The following is a 21175-nucleotide window of genomic DNA, read 5'->3' as shown; positions in this document are numbered from 1 at the left end:
AGCTTCGTGGAGCTAGCTATCAAATCGCTCGATTCCCATTACTTACTTACTGGAACCATGCTTCGATGTGGAGCCGAGGTTACTAAAATAGGCATTCCATCTGACTTTATAGGTGGTCTCTAATGCTGTTTTTGCATCTAACTGACATTCTCTTAGAAGTCCTATGTCATGTTGCTTTTGGATGCAAATTCTCAATTAACTATTGTAAACTGAATTTTTTCGTCAAAAAGAGATATAGATGAACCCAAAAACCATTGGATATGAATCTAAAGGTATCCAGTAGTTTTTAATTCAATGATTTCTTGGCTAAGTAGGTATCAAGAGCTGGTTTTTTGGGAATAGGATCGATATATTCTCTAATATGACTATGATAAGCCCGTAGAGCTAAAGTTCTTAAGAACGCTAAGATTCTGAGATTCTTTAGGTTATACTCGAGATTCTGTCTAAGAAGCTAGACTCAGTGTCCACCAGAAAGAGTTAAAGCCCACCCAAGTAGGCAAAAATTAAGTCATAATTAGGTAGAAGAAATCCAATTAATGACTAGAAACCCCAACATGCAAATAGACCGCTTTTAGACACCGAAGTTGACTTTTTGTACCATAAAAGCATACTCTTAGTCTGTTAGAGGAAATTAATAGTTCTATCCATGAGGAATATCGCTTAATCTTACCAAGTTACTTGTTTAAATTTTCATGATTCCCCAGTCTCGTCCAATTATCGGGACAAATCGTGAATCCCTACTAAATTCATCCTGAATCTTTCCTTAAAAAATCTAAACATCAGCTGTTCAGACTTTAAGGTCCATAGCTGCGCGATTATATGCATTTCATGGATATCGATAGCTTAACGAGTAAGCATTCGTCAGATCTCTCACTGAATTTTCCCATAATTTTCTGAAAATATTATAGCCACAGCCATCCAGACAGCCGTCAATTAACGCCAATTTAGAAACATATTAAAACTTAATTAAACTTTTCAAATCAATTTCATCCAAATTATTAATATTTTATCAACCATCCAAAAATCTAATCGATTCCAACCAAAAAAACAGCCTTGCCATAATTCTGCGGACACAAACACGACAAACACAAATAACAGATGTGATGATAACATATCGAAAAAAATATATAATTCGAAACTAATGCATATTTACTCAGATAATAGAAGCTAAATAAATATTTTGATGATATTACTACTTTTAGTAATTTGATCAATGCATTATGTCTGTAACAGGATATAATCACTAGTTACTTCCATTTATCACTAAGATATTATTCTTTTAGTTGATTGGGGAGTTTGAATCTAGGTTAAAATACGCATTAAGACACAAAAATTGCGTATCATGTCAATCTTCTATAAACGTAACTCGAGCATATAGAAATCGCTGACGAATTCTACACATATGCTTAGTTCCATGAACAATAATTCTATTAATTTCTTCTTCTGATTACATCAGATATGGCAGAAAAACTTTTAATATCCTAGCAATATCATTTCGCTTATGTCAAAACAGTCATTATGATGGAATTAAGTCGCATTGAAGCAGGGTTGGGAAAAGTTGAGGTTTGTCGTCTACAACCAGTGGAGAATGGGGCAATCCATGGAAAGTGGCAACCTGCGGAAGGGGCAAAATTTGGGTTTTGTCGTCAAGATCCTGTGGAAGAGGCAATCGACCTAAGATGACAGCCTGCAGAATGGGCAATCGACCCAAGATGACAGCCTGCAGAAAGGGCAATCGACCCAAGATGCCAGCCTGCAGAAGGGGCAATCGACCCAAGATGACAGCCTGCAGAAGGGTCAATCGACCCAAGATGACAGCCTGTAGAAGGGGCAATCGACCCAAGATGACAGCCTGCAGAAGGGACAATCGACCCAAGATGACAACCTGCAGAAGGGTAATCGACCCAAGATGACAGCCTGCAGAAGGAGGCAATCGACCCAAGATGACAGCCTGCAGAAGGAAGCAATCGATCCAAGATGACAGCCTGCAGAAGGGGCAATCGACCCCAGATGACAGCCTGCAGAAGGGGCCTGCAGTGGGGGCCATCAGTGGATATTTGGCTACCTCCATGTTACCACCAGCATACCAACTCTTCCTTCAACTTTCAAACTTCAAAAATTTATATATATTTTTAGGAACTTCCTACATTCAAACATTTTAGTATCTCGCACATTAAGCTTGATGAAATTAATGTAATAAAAAAAATCGTCATCATAGTGAAATTTATTAAACTTCATTTAATGTCTGAGGATTAAAAGATTTTTGCCAAATTATATAAAATGTTATGGAAGAATGACTTTACATCCATTTACATTAGACACATTCTACTGCCTTTTGTTCTGTTCATGCAGATTATTATTATGGAAAAATTGTAATTAAATAATTTTTGTCATTTTTTTGTTTAATTCACTGATGAGTATGGCGGGAGAGATGAAGCTTAAAATCTGTTCAAATTGGATGATTTAAGTGCTGACGTCAGTGCTAGTTTGAATTTTTGTATTTTGGAAGTTGAAAAGCTGTTGTTTTATTTGATTTATGGAAATTAAAGCTACTTATTTGTCAGAGTTGGGAACTAGGTTGCTATGACTATGATTGTAGTGCTGATGCAGCATAGATCTTGCTTAGACCATGTCAAAGATTCCTGATGTCTCGGTTTTGAGGAATTCTCGAGATATTCCCTGGTTTGCCTTAGCTTCGAGTCCGTCTCGAGAGCCTAAAGAATCTAAAGAGCCTGCTGCACTTCCAATGATATGCCATTACAGGAACTCCATTCCAACAAGTCGCCTTGTTGATCCTTAAACTGAATCCTGCACCACTTCAGAGTCACTCTAGCCTGAATCTGTATTTTTGATCGATTAATCGACTTCTGCTAATCGAATAAGCTGTACTTGATGTACTGCCACAAATCATACAACTACACATCAAATCCTAAACTTCATATCAATTCCAATAATATTCCAAATTACCATCAACGTTAATCTCCTCACTCGAGCATAAATGGGAATAAAAAACAGATGTACACGGGTAAAAAAGAAGAAGAAGGAAAAGGCTTGAAGATAACATTTATTTTATCACATAAAAGAGAGGCTGATATAGGTGATTCAGTCAAGTTTTATGGGAATAGGATGGAATATTTGTATAATTTGAATTTTTATTTCCCGTGATAATTGGATTGAACTTTGAGCCTGAGTGGAATTTAGAGAAGGAGAGGAAGTATGGAGTTGAAAGGGTTTTTAAGGATTGATTGATTGCAGAGTTGGGGTATGTGACTAAAAGGTGGTGAGGAATGGGACAGGAATAGGAGTGTGGACTGCTGACACAATTGAGAATCTGGCAATTTTTATGGACATTTTTGGGTTTATGTGCATTTTTATTGCAAATTGTTCATTATGGAAATCGAGACCTTCAAACTGTGTACAGGAATCAAACATCAGAGCTGGAAAAGCTCCACAAGTCCAAAAATGTAGCCAATTGTGTGCGTACTTCCAGAATTTAGTTCTGTCGATTTCATGGCTTTTAGATTCAATCTAAAATAAATTTCCAGACTCTATTAATCCAAGTCTACTTACAATCGTCCAATTTAAGGTCCAAACTGGTCCAATTTAAGGTCCAAGCTGGTCCAAACAATCCTTTAGTCAATCTGACGTCCTTTAAAACTCCCAAGACAACCACATCAACTAATACCCATCCAACCTCACAATTCCTCTCCCAAAACACATCTAATTTGATGAGATTTAGATGAAATCTCACAACACATCAACCAAACTTCTTCCTAATTTACTTTCCTATCACTCAAGCCGACTGTGAATGATGAGAAAAAATCGTGTATCTGTTACTACGTAAATGCCCTGTAAAGCAAGCATAGATGAATAAACATTTATTAGTTTTTTCACTTTATCAAAATAATCAATCAGAATTACTGATTGTGGGAAAAAAGGCATCGACCATGAAGCATGGCAAAAAAAGACAAGTTTGGAAGGATTTACATTTACCCAATGAATGTCTTTTAATGACGGCAATAAAAAGACAATTTTTGTGAATGTGATTGTCAAATTTCCATCTACACATAATCCTTTACAACATGCTTCAGTCTCATCATCACCATTATCATATAATTTAATTTGAAAATATCCCACAGGGCAGCAATTTATTTACTCTACATCGTTCAACAGACAATCATATTTACACGAGAATCGAGAGCTAAACTCAATTTCTGGTCATGTACAATCATTTCAAAGATTTTTCTTCTTTTTCATACTTACTAAGAAGTTATTGGAACATATGCCTTACATTGGCTTTATTGGCGTACATCAAACAGGCTGGAACAGATGGAAGATTGGGATTTAAGGGTGTGAGGGTGTATAGAGCGCATTTTGGAATTTTGAAGGAAAGGGTTGATTGTTGGTGGCATCAAAATTTTAAGGATAAGATGGAATTGAAAAGAATAGGGTATGTCTCTGAGGAGATGGTTGATTTAGTAGGTTTAAACTCATTGGCTGCACTCACTAAATGTGGTTACTTACTGGAACCATGCTCCGACTTGAGGATCAGTTGCTACAAATGACTTTCCATCTCACTTTATTGCTGGCCAAATCGCAACATACTTACTTGCTTCCTTGGCAGGGGCGCACGAAGGCCCATTGCCGCGTGTAGGGAATGTCTGAAGACAGCCAAATCACAAAGATTGTAAAAATTCTCAGTTATGACATCTAACTGACATTCCTTCATTACCGTCCTACGCCATTGGGCTTTTAAACTAAATTGGAGTCAACCTGAGGTTTTGGGAGTGCTGAGGACCAAACCCTCCTATCCCTGAATCCACACCTGGAGTCAACCCAAACGCTCTCTCAACACTAGATGCTTTCTTAATCAACAGACCAACAGTTCAAACGACAAGAAGCAAAAAGTACCTTAATAAATAGCTCACATAGCAAGGTGCAAGTTTCGACAATTTGTGTTGAATTTGAGCTCCCAGGTTCGAATCCGACCACCAACCTAGGAAGTTTAGATACTTCGGCGCTTATTGTGTTAGCATAGTTAGCAGCTTAATGCCTAAGAACTAAGAATTAAGCAATAAAAGTTGAAATAACGAGTCATAAACGATTAATATAGAATGCTAAAGACATGAGTACCACCTATTCAGACTTGTTAAGCTTAAAATCAATAATACATAATCCATATATGAGTATGTCATTGTTCATTTAAACATCCAGACATTCCACAGAAAAATCCAATACCTTGCACAAGCACAAAGCTACATAAAAAATTCATCCACAAAAAGCAAATTCTCGCCAGAAAATAAAGCATGCATGCACAGCTAAAAAAATTGTATTTCCTGAAAAATGGTAAAAAAATGAATTTTTTTGGTGAATATTTTCGTTTTTATTGCCACTTAGTATGGGAAACAACGGTCATAAAAACAATATTTGTGTATTAAAAACAAAGCCAGAAGTATTGCCAACTTTAAAAAAGACTTTAATGGCTCTCTATTGGAATATTATGTGAATTTAATGAAATGAGGTTATGCTGTCGCCTTTTTTTTCAACATAGGTCATTGCTATCCACAATAATGAATTTTTAAAGCTTATTTGTTCTGTTTGTTGATGGGATTTTGCAGAGTGTGGCCGTCGACATTAGATTGTCGAAAAATTCGAGCATTTCGAACTCAACTTATTTTAAAATTAAAATTTACGTTATGAAGAAAATTAAAATTAACGGTCAAAAAAAATTTGAATTTTAACGAAAAAAAATTTTTTTTGAAAAAAATTAACGGTCGTTTTTGTTACAGCCACACTCTGGGATTTTGCTTCTACTTCTTCCTTTTTTCGCACTGTTTAACAATGGATGTTTGCCTTAAAGATCCTTTTTCATTTCTTTTATGGAAAATGCTCAATTTTGCATGCTTGACTCCGTGGAACTATTTAATTATGTAATATTATTCATTTGCTGTAAATTGATTTGTCAATTCCATTTTCACGAGAATCCAATTGAACTGCACATTGAGTTCAATTTGTTGTCTGTTGAACTTTAATCTGCTGTTGATTTGTATTATTATTCGAGGATTTGAATTGAATTATTTACTTACGATGATCGAATTTGGTTTAGAGTTTAATGAAGTTTAAAGTGGAATTGCATCTATAGTGTTGAATGCTATGGCAATCATCTCATTTGTGTCTTGTTGTTGACTTGCTTTTTTTAAGTGCCAATTCGATGAATTTTGTATTTTACTCGATATTGGGAATTTGTAGCTAAAGCTCAACGTTTAATTATAACATTCGTGATTTTAAGTTCCTTAATCCTTCAGAGCAAAGCTTCATTGAACTTAAATTTAATGAATCTTCCTCAAAATTCCTTAAAACAATTCCAAAAACAACCTTCAATCCTTATGCTGCCAACTTATATTTTTCCACAATTATCTTCAATTCCTCATCATCCTTCATGCTGAATAAAACGAAACTGAAAGTTTAAACGAATCAAATCGTAGTTCCATCAACAATTATATCATTATTCCATGAAATATACCGCAAAATGAGGATCATTATGTTGGCAATTCTGACATAGAATATTATGTCATGCGACAATCCATATCGATTTCTTGAGAGCCTTTTTTCCACTCCACCTCATTTTATACAGTAGCAAAAAATAAGTTTTCACTTCCTCTCTTTTTTATCCTTTTTTTTCTCATTTTCATCATCATTGTTATGAATATGATGTTATTTTTAACATACATGTGTATATGCTGCAGTCCGTATTGGACATAATTTTTCGCTTATCATTTGAAGATTGTCAATTGAAATGGATTATTGTGAAAATTGGTATGAAGAAGATAAAGTGGAAAAACAGCAGTGATAAAGCTTCTTTTGGGATGCAGACATATGATCCATAACATAGCCTCATACCCGAGCGACACAAATGAAGAAAACTCCACCATGTAGCTTTAAGTGATCCTTTAAATGCCAAATAGAAGCCACGTCCGTTTAGGAACCGTATGGACACCATTTGGTCTTCACATGGAAGCGGCTATTGATAATAGGAGTTTAGAGGCTCCGTGGCAGAGGCTCCTTCATTTGTGTTACTCGGGATACAACTTAAATACCCCTTAAATTCCAATAAAATTCACCAAAATTTTACGATTCCAATTTTTATGATTCCTCAAGTGTCAATATAAAATGTCAAAGCTAAGCTGTATGCCTTAAATCTAAAACACAACCAAGCAAAAACATCGTCAAATTCCCAGAAAATCAAATCATGTGTATATGTTCTTGGCAGATGCTATCATGTTATCGCAAAAGTAATAACAATATTATTATTCAGATTTTGATGCGATTCTCGTAACTCCAATAACGACTTTACATGTCAAAGTTTTTTCAAAATTGTTTACTTGTTTTGAAGACATTTTTGATGACTTCACGTGTAAATCAACAACAAATATTGACTCAAGTATCAAGTTGAAGATGAAATGCAAGACATTAAAGGAAATGGGATATCGTATTACGATGTAGGCGAGCCTTTAAGTGCTGGCAAATTGACAATTTGAACATATGTGTCCAATTATAGAATCTTAATGCTTAATGCTTAAAGCTTTAAATTTCTTCAAGAATCCGGCATTAAGTCACAAAAAATATCCAGCATGGCTGTTGCACTCACATCCTTATCGATCAATAAATTGATGATTTATGTCGATTTCGAATCCAAAAACAAATAAAAGTTCAATAGCATCGAATGAGACCGATGGATGTGACTAGACTTGCTGGAAATTATTTAAATTGTTAAGGATCAATATTATTGCTGCAAAGTAAAGTTTTTGGCCTTGAATTTGAAATTTTTTTTCAATTATTTGTTGGATGAACTTCGTTTGCTATTCACAAAAGTTATTGAATATCGTTAAGAAATTATTGTAATTTTTTTGGAACATTTTCTGGCTCAGTGGTATGTGAAGTAATTGACCCGAGTGACACAGTGAAGCAAAATTCTTGGAAAATTCAAATGTTGCCTTAAAAATGGATCAAAATCAGCCATCATGGTTCAATCAGAGAAACTTTGGTGCTCATCATTAATGCGGCAACTTAGCGGTGTCCTAATGAACATGATGTGCTGATCGGGTGAAATATAATAAAGTCAAGTTCATAATTGTGAGAGTTCAGACATGAAGACATGAGAATCATGAAAATTATCAATGAGTATGTGTTAAAGAAGACTGAATAATTCAAAGGTAGTGTGAAAAGGGGCGCTTCCTCTGACTACGTCTCTGACTGACTTACTTAGTTACTTACTTCCTTGACAAAAGCGCACTGGGGTCCATTGTCACATTTAGAATTCGTCGAAAGCTGCATCTGTCTTTAGATAACTTCTGCCAGTTTCTAATTCCCAGCACTTTTGCATCGTTTTTCACACAACAATCCCATGAGCTCTTCGGAGCTCTTAGTCTGACTAACAATCAGCAGTGTAGCCAGACGAGGAGGGGAGTGGTGTGAAAAAAATCCTAATCATGACTTTGCCTACCGTAATGGTTCAGTCGAAGCAGCCACGCATCTCACTGCTAATGCAGCAACGATAAGATGCCCCAGGAGACAAGTTATATTGTTCCTAATTGTTTTGCCCACTGGCCATCGTTGACTCATTGACAATCTGTCATTCTTGCCAATATCATTAATCAATAGCCATTACAATTATGCCACATCTCTCTCTCAATCTAAAAATCTCCTCAAACTACCCCAACTCATTAATATTCCATGTTAATGTTGCATAAGACACAAGACAACAAATAATAATCCATGATAATCACAAAACCTCAACAGCCATACATTGTCTAGTTTTTAAAAGAAAAATCATTTTTCTTACCATTAAAGATCCACAAAAAGCCAGCAACATTAAAGAATTTAATCGTATGGAAAATAAATGCCACACACTTTATCATTCTGATACGTTCAATTAAGGAGCCTTTATTATGGTGTGGCTTTACACAAATCCTTTTTTTTTTGTTATTTTTGTTTTGCTTTAAAACTTCTTTTTGTGTGTCGATGTGCTTGTAAAACACGTCTGTGTTGTATATGGAACACGTTTAATCGTGCATGCATGTAAACTGGGTAAAAGAGTATAATTCCGAGTGACACAAATGAGGATGGATTCATCATGGAGCTTTAGGAGCATCGGTAAAGCTCTTTTTACCACCAAATGGCAGAGCTTGCTCCGGCCCAGAGCTTTAAAGGCTCCGGACTAGAGGTTTGAAGGCTCCGGACTAGAGTTTTAAAGGCTTCGGACTAGAGCTTTAAAGGCTCCGGACTAGAGCTTTAAAGGCTCCGGACTAGAGCTTTAAAGGCTCCGGACTAGAGCTTTAAAGGCTTCGGACTAGAGCTTTAAAGGCTCCGGACTAGAGCTTTAAAGGCTCCGGACTAGAGCTTTAAATACTCCAGGGCAGAGCCTTAAATGCTTCTTGGAAGAGCTTCAAATGCTCCGGAGCAAAGCTCTAAAGGTTCCGTACCGAATCCTCCTTCATGTTTGTCACTCGGGACAATTAAATGAGATGGAAAAATTCAAGTAATCTCCACACAATGAGGTAATTTGTTTTGAAACCTTCTTTTGTCGGCTATATCCATTTCGTATCATTTTTATTTAGTTCGATGAACTTAACATTCTTTCCATCGGCCTTCACATGAATGCCTTTTTGATATAAAAAAATTATTTTGCAAAACAGCAAATTGGATAGCATAAGGAACTTAAAGCGATACCGAAGCGACATTTCATCATCATTGATTTTTTTTTATTCGTCATTCTCCTTTGTGTCTTCGTTTCATGACTGATTCAAGTCACAACTCACAAGTTTATTATTAAGTTTTTCCCTTTAAATGCACATAAAGTTTCCAAGTTCCAAGTTTATCATTAAAGCATGTCAATAAATAAAATAAAAAGACGTAAAATTTTTTTTTATTTATTTTAATGGACGTCACTTCCTTCTCATTCATGAAATGAAAGTTGATATGCTGGATATGGAGGGTTTTGATGTGGGAGAGTTGGCAGAAAATTAGATATCAACAGATAAAAATAGAGAGTAGTTTAGAGGATGGCTTTATTTTATGGGAGGGATTTTATGTCACTGCATTCATTGAAGGATCAAGGATACGTCACTGATCCTGTAGATCTTTGGGTGTGTTAAGAGAATCAGCGGCAAACCCCAAGATCCATTTATGAATGCATTAAAGAACTGAGCATGCTAGGAATGCAATCAAGGGAGCACTATCTAGTGTAGAGAACGTAAAGCTATTCAGACAATGTGATTCAAGACTGGATTAGCCTGAGTCGTGGCTTACTGGGTTCTCATAGATGCAGTGCTCATACCAAAGCCGAGTTGGTATGAAACTTGGCCTTGATGAGAGCACTGTAGCTAAATTGAGAGACCCATGCCATTAAAGAACTTCTGTTGGTTCCCGTAATCCAACATCAACCCCATTCCGTCCTTTATACGCCTCTGCTGCACCCTACTAGCGGTTGCGGAAAGTCAAAATCAAAGTCAGCTGTCCTCAAAATTCTCAAGAATTTTCCCAAATCTCTTACGTGCTTGCTGGTCGTCCATATCAATTGCAATCCATGACTTCCCTTAGACGTCTTCAAAATCTGGGTCTATTGCTGGCTATCGTCTACCAATTACCAATATCAGCTTCTGTCTATGATCTCTTAGGCTATCAACAACCTCAACAAACCCAAAAGTCAACCAAACTAAACAATTTCACTTCTAACCTTCCATTAAATCTATCAAAACTTCTGCAATTCCCCATCACGTACAAACAACCTGCACTTAAGTATCATTTGCGATATAAAAACTTCAATCATCGCCATTATCTATTCCGAGAAAATATTTTTTTTTCCATCATCAATTTACACCTGGTGAACATAAATGATTGCCTGGCAATGTTCCCAAATGAGTTTGAAGCAAAATCAGAGCCATTAAATTTAGTGTTTTACTCATGAGTGAATGTTGGATCTACACAGAAACTATAAAATTGCTTTAAATTGTTTGCAGTTGAGGCTGTAAAGTTGTTGAGGTTGGGAATTAAAGTTTTTGATTTGGAATTTTGAAGGTTTGGATTAAGAATTGGAGTTGAGAAGGGAATCAAGTTGGTTTGGGGCAAAATTAGCATTTGTGGTGTATGAGCTGAGTGGACTCTTTGGGTATCGAGTAAGAAATAGTAAGAAAAAGAAGGTCCTCTGAGGCCGAGTAGCTAGGCAATAAACAGGAAATCTGGCCAGTACATTTGCAGAGTGTAGTCTTTGGGTACCGAGTCATATATAGGTGATTCTACCAGTGCGAGATTAAAGTCTCTGTGACCAAGGGGTTAAGCACCAAACCAGCAATCTACAACCTTCTTGCGACGACATGGGTTCGATTCCCACAAGAGATCGACCATATCAATCATTACATAGAGTCCTGTCAATATGACAAGGATTCGCTCAATGCCACGACATTTCATCATTCATCGACTTGATTCCCATCTCCAGTACGACATCAACTCCAACAAAACAATTAAAACCGACCATAATAGCTATAACCCACTCAAAAAACCATAAATTTCAGCCACATAAATCCAATTTCCGTCCACAACATTAAAAACCATATTCGAATCCATGCGCTTTAATTAAAATTAATATCTAAGTGTTAAGGATGTCAAGACCACAAGTTGACCTTGCATCGTGCACGAAAAAAATTATATTAAGCATGAATAAAAATCAGCAGCTACATATGATGAAGATTAACTGTAGATTATTAATATTAATCCTAGATATCCATCTTCTATTTCTAATTACAGACCAAAGCCAAAGGATCTAAAATTGACTGATCGAATAATCGTCGATAACAAGCATAATTTTTATCATCGTCTTCACAGAAATATTGACGCTGGCTCGTCAGACATTTCATACCGTGACATAAAAAAAGAGATTCGTAATTTGAGAAGCAATAATAAAAGTATGGCGGTAGTTGACTCGGAAGATTTATCAGACAGCGGGATAGAAAAGGCTGATGATGCATCATCAGCACGTACTGATATTATAATGCCGAATTCTCCGCGTGTGCCACCCGAGGGTGCTGAGATGGATATACAAATAGATCAATTGCGTCCACACAATCAGCAACAATATAGTAATATGCAGCAACAGCCATTATCGCTGTCAATTAATATACTTCCCGAAAATAAGTGCCAAACATCTCAAAGTGCAACAAATAGCACAAATAATGTCAGTTTTATTGACATTAACATTGAGGATTCGAGTCGAAGTAACATATTAAGTCCACAACGTACCACACATGAGTCATCAAATCAATCAATTAATCAGTATCCAACATCATCACAGCATGACCATTATCAGACATTCATGCCATTCTCAAACCATACATATGCAGCTTTTAAAAAAGGAAATGTCGTTCGCGGTATTTTATGTCCGTCCTTAACAAACTCATTTCGGTAACAAGCTTTTTGTCTTCCTTCCTCAACATCCATTTCCAATTAATTAATTGATACATTTTCTCTATTATTTGCAGTGCTGCATCGCTGGAACGAAGCTATTTGACATATTCACATCGACAGAGACAAAAGTCATTAATTATTGTGAATGCTGTAGATTTAGTTCTGAAATTTGTTCTTGCTGCTGTATGGATTTTTCAGCAACAAAATGTAGGTGGTAATGATTGTGTGTTTTTTGAGGTTAGGGGTTGGGGGTGGCTCATAAATTGTACATTTTATTGGAGCTCTAATCAGTTTTAGAATGTAGTCATTTTGGAATGTTTACTGACTTTTAATTAGCTTTGGATAGTTGGCTGTGTGGTGCAGTGGATGTGGACTTTTGGTCTATGACATTGAAAGTTGTATGTTAAATTCGGAATTGGGATTTTGGGGTTAGTTAACTCATTTGGGAGTTCCATATAGGGTAGGTAAGCTTCTAGGACTTAATAGCTAGAATCAGCCAGAATCTTGAGAGTCATAATGCAGTAATGGTCAGGCATAACCTCAAAATTGGAACTATACTCTTCATTACTAGAACCGCCTTAATTACGAAGCTCAATGTGCTTTAATGCGCTTTGTACGCTTTAATGTGGCTCAATAGTCTGGGTCTAAGTATAGCTAGTAGCTAGGCACATCCACAAGGGTATGCTAGAGCCTGGATGATTTTCCAGGAAGAATCTTAGACACAGGACTTGAAATTTGGTACATTGGGTACATTGCAGCATAAATCAAGTCCTACAACGTGCTCGTACCCAAAATAGACTACCTATCACTTAATTCCATCTAAATACCTTCACGCTATACAAACCTGCCAACTAGTTGCATTTCCAATCAAAATCTAACACTATCATGCATCAAACGATATCATGTCTACAAATTCAATGCCAAAACAGTCAGGAATCATAAAATTACCGTTTATAATTGACAAGCTGCACTACTCACAGTTTAAAATTCATTACCTTAATGAACATCCACTTTGCATGTTAAAGCAATCATTCCAAAGCATAAATTGACTATCATGCAAGTGCGCCTCTTCAACCTTAACCTACATAACTCAATATCTTGTGTGAAATTGCAATATTGATGATACAAATTAATTAATTTATTATACAGCAAAGCATTCCAATAAATGCAACTGTTTGGTCTGTATGTTGTATTCTTGCCAATTTGGGTATTTGTTTGTTGGGCTTATGGAGATGTTTTGCCAACAATTATTTACATTGGGCTGCTGTATGTACATGGCTGTTGTTGAATCTGCAAGGTAAGCATGATATGTCCATCCCTTGGTCATCAGCTTGATATTTATAAATTCTATTCCCACAGGATTCGTTGGTGAAGGTATTGGCTTTGCAGACCGCGAATATTTAGTATGGTACATCCTGTTCATTCTATTCGTGCCATATGCAATGCTTCCATTGCCACTTAAATGGTGCATGATTGGTGGAACATTAACAGCAACAACTCATATCATTATCACAACCATCGCTAAACTTCAAGCAACAAAGGAAGATGATCCATATATAGACTCAACTTGTGTTGTTAAGCAGCTGGCTGCAAATTCACTGCTATATGTTGCAATCAATTTTGCTGGAATGTACACGAAATATTTGACAGATCGGGGTCAACGATTGGCATTTATAGAAACACATAAGGCAATGGAACATAAAAAGGAATCAGAAAAGGAATACCAAAAGACACAGCGACTGCTCGATTCAAGTCAGTTATTTTACTTCCTTTTTTTTTCATTGTGCGATTGTCGCCTGATGTATTTGACATTTCCTTTGAGGCCTCTTTTCACTTCCGTCGCTTGAGTACAATGTCTGTACAAATAAGGAACATGATGTTATTTGAGAATGCAAATTTAGATGCTATAGAAAATGTATACTTGAGCTTGTTGAAAGCTTGAAAGAGGTTTAAGGATTTATATTTTGTTTGTATTATATATTATTATACGTTGGAGGAAGTATGCTACTTGTTATGTCGGTGGATGAGTGTATGTTTCTATTTGAGGAAGACACTGGGGATATAGGATATGAGGATGGATTATTTTTGTATCAAATTTTGAAAATAAGTTGGATATTTTTGTAATAGACTTGGAATAGACGTTGTCCAAATCAGAGTTGCAAAACAGGTGCTTGTGAAAGGCAAAAACCGTATAAATTATTGATAATTTTCATAAATATCAAGAATTTGTACAGTTTTTCTAGGGTTTCCATACAAAAAATTCAGATGGATGCAGTTAGATGCGCATCTAGGTTTTTCCCTGTCACAGGCACCTGTTTTGCAACTCTGGTCCAAATAGTACAAGTCAGGAAGTCGATTCAAATTCTGGCATTAATCCGGTGTGACTCTGGGTTGACTCTGACTGTGTGCCGGATCTTAATTGAAGCACTCAGTCTGCCTGGAATTGTATTTTTGATCGATTTACCAATCTAAGCTATTTGGGTTGGATTTAGAGGGTCTCAGAGGAAGCTATCTCATTTATTATCTTATCTGACAGGCAAAAGGTGTGAAAAAGTCGGTAAACAGTGTCTTCTGGCCGATGTGACTCTAGCTACGTGTCGGATTCAGTAAAATCAGGATCCAAACTATCGTCAAGCTGGCCTAAGGCACTGTCTGCCAACTTTCACTTTCCATGTGTCTTTTGGGTTGACTTAACTACAATTTGGATAGACATGAATCCCAAAAGTCAAGCCAAAATGGCTTGAACTGTGAAAAAGCACTCGAATCTGACTTGACATTCTTAGAAATCGAATCCAGATCATTAAAAAAGACTACGATACAATACATACTGTGTAACAGCTCATTCACTAGAATCACTAGAGTTCAATCGATTTTTAGAGGAGTGTTAGAGAATCTGTGAATTTGTAGCACAGAACACACCTCCAAATACACAAAATCTTTCAAATCCTGAGACTACAATAGCTCTACAGATTCAAAATTGATAAGGAAATCCAATTCTTATTTTCGTAATAATATTTCCCAATAGAAAATAAGAAAAGGAAATGAATAGAAATCGAATATATGAGTACGGGTGTGTACAATCAGCTATAAAAAGGGTTTGCACTTACCCCAAAAGAAGTTTACAATGAATGAAAGTAGGTCTTGCACAGGAAGTGTTTTAAGGCACAACAAAGGATTGTAAAAAAAGCTTCCGTTAAATATTTTAAAAGCTTTTTATGTCATACAATAATAAATTGTTCCTTACATTCTTAATTCACAGTTCTGCCATCATTTGTTAATGCTGACATACGTAAAGAAATGTTTAAGAATCCACATCATGCACAATATGAAAGTGATACGCAGTTCAAGAAACTATATATTTATCATATGGATAATGTTAGTATCCTCTTTGCTGACATTAAAGGGTTCACGCAACTTGCCAGCACAACGTCAGCACAACAGCTTGTAAAAATTTTGAATGATTTATTTGCGAGATTTGATAAAATTGCTGAGGTGAGGAAAATTTCATTTTATTTCTATTTTTATTCTCATTCCTTATTGAATCTTATATAGAGTACTGTCTGTTGTGAGATGGAAATGTTCAAAATTGGCATAATTTCATGATTCATTTATTCCATTCAATTTGAATATTATCACGATTTGAAGATTATTTGACAATTTTTTGGGCAAATATTTCTGTTTCTATTGTCTCATTGATTAAGCAGATTACTGCATAATATGCAAAATTGATTGATTTTCGAAATTGAGATTTTTCGAAAATTGAAAGTGAAGTTTTCGAAATTCGAAAGTAATGATTCGAAATTTAAAAGTGAATTTTGCAACCTTCAAAATTTAAATTTTCGAAATTCAAAATCAAATTTTTCGAAATTCGAAGTCGAAATTTTCAAAATTCAAAATTGATATTTTCGAAATTTACAAATTCAAAAGTGAAATTTTTAAATATATAAATTGAACTTTACGAACTTAAAAAATGGAAGTTTTCGAATTTCGAAAGTGAAATTTTCTAAAGTAGGAAGTAAGATTGTCAATATTCAAAAGTGAATTATTCGAAATTTGAATTTCGAAATTCGAAAGTGAAATTTTCGAACTTCGAAAGTAAAATTTTCAAAATTCGAAAGTGGAATTTTCGAACTTTAAAATTGAAGTTTTCGAACTTCGAAATCCAAATTTTCGAATTTCGAAAATGAAATTTTCTCAATTTCGAAACTAAAACATTCAAATTTCGAAATTCAATTATCCAATCACAATTTCCAATTCCCATCTCAACAGCTCCTCTATAAATACATTTTGCCTCAATCACATTCACATATTTTCCTTCTTATCATCCTCAGGACAACCATTGTCTTCGCATTAAGCTCTTGGGTGATTGCTATTATTGCATTTCAATGTTTGATCAGCAAAGCTGGAAGTCTCGACCAGATCATGCCGTGTGTAGTGTCGAAGCTGGTCTTCACATGATAAAGGCAATAAAAGACGTCCGTAATAGTACAAATGTACAAGATTTGGACATGCGAATTGGCATACATAGTGGAAGTGTTATGTGTGGTGTTTTGGGTGATAAAAAGTGGCATTTTGATGTCTGGTCGAATGATGTGATAATTGCAAATCACATGGAAAGTGGCGGCATACCAGGTCGCGTTCATATAAGTGAAGCAACACTCAAATGCTTAAATGGTGCTTACGATGTCGAGCCAGGTGATGGTGAATCACGCGATAATCATTTAAAAATGATGAACATAAAGACTTATATAATCACAAGGACTGAACCACTTCGTACAAGAAAGAATCGTCCAATATTGAATGATGAACAGCCACAAAAGTTTATTGATCCAAAATATGTACAAAATAATTGTGTTAATAATAATCACAGTCATAATAATAATAACCATCATCATAATAATAATGGAAGTCACTTATTGAAGCGTCTATCGAAAGCAACAATACATGATGACGAGCCAACGACAGATTGGACGCCGGAAATTCCATTTAAAAATTTAAAGGAAGCAACAATAACAGCACCGGATACAAATGACAATAGAAAGGGAACTAATAATGGAAATGGCGGATGTAATGAAATGGACATGTCATGCAACTCACTGTCAGCGACAGAGGAGGTTGATGAACTTATAGATCAAAGTATACAAATTAATTCAAATAAACAGATGCGGGATGAATATTTAAATTCATGGACATTGAGATTTAAGGAACCGCTGCAGGAGGTATGCTTTTGTCAACTGCGTGAAGACATGTTTCGGTCTAATATGCTGTGCATGTTTATTGTATGGATTTTTATTGTGATGTGCCAATTTGTGATAATTCCACGCTGTTCATATCTTACAATAACGCTTGTCGTTACTACCTGCATAATCTCTGCCGGTTGTGTCCTCGTTATGGCCGAAGAATATCCTGGATTGCCGAAATTTTTACGCAAAAGTTCCGCAACACTCGTACATGATCGAAATAGACGTACAATATTTGTATGCGGTGCTGTCATATTAATGTCCGTTGCTAGTTCTGTTGGATTAATATCATGCTACTTTGATGACAATCCCGGATTTAGTGGCGTTCAACAAAATTCAGCATTAGCACTACAAACCACTGAAATGACAACAACATTGATGTCCACGACGTTAAATAGTAATAAATTTTCAGAGACTCAAGGCTATTCATTGCCATACAACACAACAGCTTTAATGGATGACCTTGTGTCAGATGATAGAAATCAATCAAGTGAAAGTGATGTGCTGATTAAGCTTGCATCTGATGGACAAGTTAGGATTGAGCATATACAGGGTGCAGCACCACTTCCATGCAGTGAGCCTGAATATGTTGTCTTCTCATGGGTTCTATGTCTAATTGCACTAGCAACAGCACTCAAACTTTATTATCTTGTTAAGACATTTATGGCATTAGGTCTTGTTGCAACATTCTGCATACTTATTTTAATCATATTCCCAGAAGTATTTGAGACATACGAATATGAAATGGTAAAAATTGGCATGTCACTATCAGCACAAATGGTCATATTGCTGTTAGTATTCTTAACAATGGTCATTTATCATGCACGTCTGGTTGAAGTGACAGCAAGATTAGATTTTATATGGAAGGAACAAGCAGAACGTGAATTATCAAATATGAAATCAAATCGTCATCTAAATGATTTACTTATAAAGAATATATTACCCGAGCATGTTGCCTCATATTATTTATCACATGAAGTGTCCGATGATATTTATTCAAAAAGTCATGACATGTGTGGTGTGATGTTTGCCAGTATTCCTAATTTTAAGGATTTCTATTCAGAGGATTTGGAGAATGGAAAGGCTTGTATTAGAATTTTAAATGAGATTATTTGTGACTTTGATGCATTGCTGGATGAGGCTAAATTTGTGACGGTTGAGAAGATTAAGACAATTGGACAGTAAGTTACTTTTGGATCATTGCCTTTTTTTATTCGATTGTTTTTTTGGGTATTTTGTTGGATATGAGCTTTTTGGATGAGTTGTTATGGGAGTCATTCAGGAATGACGTCCATCACAAGATGGGATTATTATGGCTTACTATTCCATTGATGCTGGACGTCATTGGTGAACGACGCCTATTTAGAGCATGAAGTCGACTCAGGTTTCAGTTTAGATGACTCAGTCAAATTCAAGCACCGCATTCTTTACACTATACTGAGCTGTCAAGCTTGGATATCCAAAATATCCTAAAATGCGCTTCTGTCAAGTCTCGCCATAGACATTTTCAACTTGTTCCTAGATTGGATTTTATTAAATTCTCACAAAATTCACAAGTTATTGCTCCACGTGGAATTTGGTTCAAATTAAGCACTATGTCAGGATAAAGCTTGTCTGGTGCCGGAATCAAGCTTGCCTGGTGCTGGAGTCAAGCTTGTCTGGTGCTGGAGTCAAGCTTATCTGGTGCCGGAGTCAAGCTTATCTGGTACCGGAGTCAAGCTTGCCTGTTGTCGAAATCAAGCTTGCCTGGTGCCGGAGTCAAGCTTACCTGGTGCAAGAGTTAGGCTTGCCTGATGACAGATTTCAGCTTGTCAGGTGTCAAAGTCAAGCTTACCTGGTGCCAGAGTCAAACTTGCCTGGTGCTGAAGTCTAGCTTGCCTATTGCCAGTTCTTCCATCGATTAACCGACTTGTGCTATTCTGGATAATCCAATCTAATCTATCCACAATAAAGTCCATGCTTATTCATAACACCAACTCAAAAAATATCCAAAGACATCCAATCAGCTTATAGCAAATAAAAAATATCTATAGCATGTCTTATCCCTAAGATACTTCCATAAAGCTTAATTTAAAAAAACATTTTTCTACTGTACGCTTTAAAGTTCAAGTCCCAAGATCCTTGATATTTTCTCAATACACATAGCATTGATAAAATGTCTTACATTCCAGAACATACATGGCTGCATCAGGATTAAATCCAAAGCATCGTATGGAAATTGGTGGAACAGATGAGGATAGTGTATGTGACTTGGTGGAATTTGCAATAGCAATGAGACAGAAGTTACAAGAAGTAAATAAGGATGCATTTAATACATTCCAATTGCGTGTCGGAATTTCATCCGGTCCGGTTGTAAGTGGAGTTATTGGAGCACGAAAGCCAATTTTTGATATCTGGGGTAATTCAGGTACGGCAATAAAAATTCATTTCCATAATTTTTATGCTTCATAAAAAAAATCGTTGTCCATTTTTTCCAATTCCAATAATGCGTCCATAAATAACAACAGTAAATGTCGCATCGCGAATGGATTCGACGGGTGAGAATTGGAAGATACAAGTACCTGAACAAACTGCAACGCTGCTTACCGAAAAAGGATATACATGTGTACCACGCGGTGAAATTAATGTTAAAGGCAAAGGCATCATGTTCACATACTGGGTATTGGGTAAGAATGAGTCAGTCAGTCGTCTTACATCACCAACAATATGTCCTGCTGGTATGCCAATGGCTGTTACACCAACACCAAGCTCATTACAGAGGCAAACATCTAATCACAGCTCATTGGCTGCCGTTGTCTTTGGCATCATGCAAGCAACAAAGAGAAATACGCCATCGACTCGTAAGTTTTATGTCTACAACATCATATCTATTAATGTTGCTTCTAATCATACTTTTTTTATGCTGCATAAGATTCTTCTTTTATTTGCTGTTTTGTTGTTCATTATGAGCAAGACAGCAGATGGCTTCAATTCATACTTTGCTTGTTTGTAGCAACTTATCACACACATTTTCGTCATTCATTCATAACTAACAATTGGGGTCAAAAATTGTCTCTTTTGTGGGGAGAGTTTGGAGAAATGAGATAAAAGTTTTGTTGTCTTGAACTTGTCGCTTTGTGGCTATTAATAAGAAATGTTTGTTTTTTGAGGAGTGATGTTAGGGGAGAGTACTGGAATGCTTATAATTTGATGTAATTGGGGATGAAGCAGGGGAAGGACCGGGATGCATGAGGATGAGATGGAATGAATAGGGATCGAAAATGATGGATAGAGATAGGAAGGGTTGGATGGGGATGGGATGGGAAGGGATGGATGGGGATGGGAAAGGATGGATGGGGATGGGAAGGGATGGATGGGGATGGGAAGGGATGGATGGGATGAGAAGGGATGGATGTGGATGAGGATGAGATCAATAAGGATGGGAGGGATTGGTGTATATTGAAGTGATTTTAAAGACTAAGTTGGTCAATGTAGAA

The 21175-nt window shown here is 36.2% G+C and overlaps 1 protein-coding gene across 3 annotated transcripts in view; it reads left to right on the top strand.

The window, feature by feature from the left end:
- Positions 1–21175, top strand: part of LOC139092349 (adenylyl cyclase 78C-like) — a 102726-nt gene that overhangs the window by 73954 nt on the left and 7597 nt on the right. For all 3 annotated transcript variants that reach the window (XM_070642697.1, XM_070642699.1, XM_070642698.1), the window contains 8 exons: positions 11803–12456; positions 12534–12666; positions 13609–13756; positions 13819–14211; positions 15719–15951; positions 16791–18880; positions 19871–20106; positions 20207–20539. In XM_070642697.1, coding sequence (XP_070498798.1) covers positions 11803–12456; positions 12534–12666; positions 13609–13756; positions 13819–14211; positions 15719–15951; positions 16791–18880; positions 19871–20106; positions 20207–20539 — 4220 coding nt within the window. The remainder of the gene's footprint in view (positions 1–11802; positions 12457–12533; positions 12667–13608; positions 13757–13818; positions 14212–15718; positions 15952–16790; positions 18881–19870; positions 20107–20206; positions 20540–21175) is intronic.

This window comes from Chironomus tepperi, unplaced genomic scaffold, assembly GCF_022539635.2.
Source record: "Chironomus tepperi strain 1889 unplaced genomic scaffold, CSIRO-AGI_Ctep_v1 contig_298, whole genome shotgun sequence".
In the NCBI taxonomy this organism is placed as follows: domain Eukaryota; kingdom Metazoa; phylum Arthropoda; class Insecta; order Diptera; family Chironomidae; genus Chironomus; species Chironomus tepperi.
Note: the sequence above shows the minus strand (reverse complement) of the source record. Positions and strands in the feature narration are given on the sequence as shown.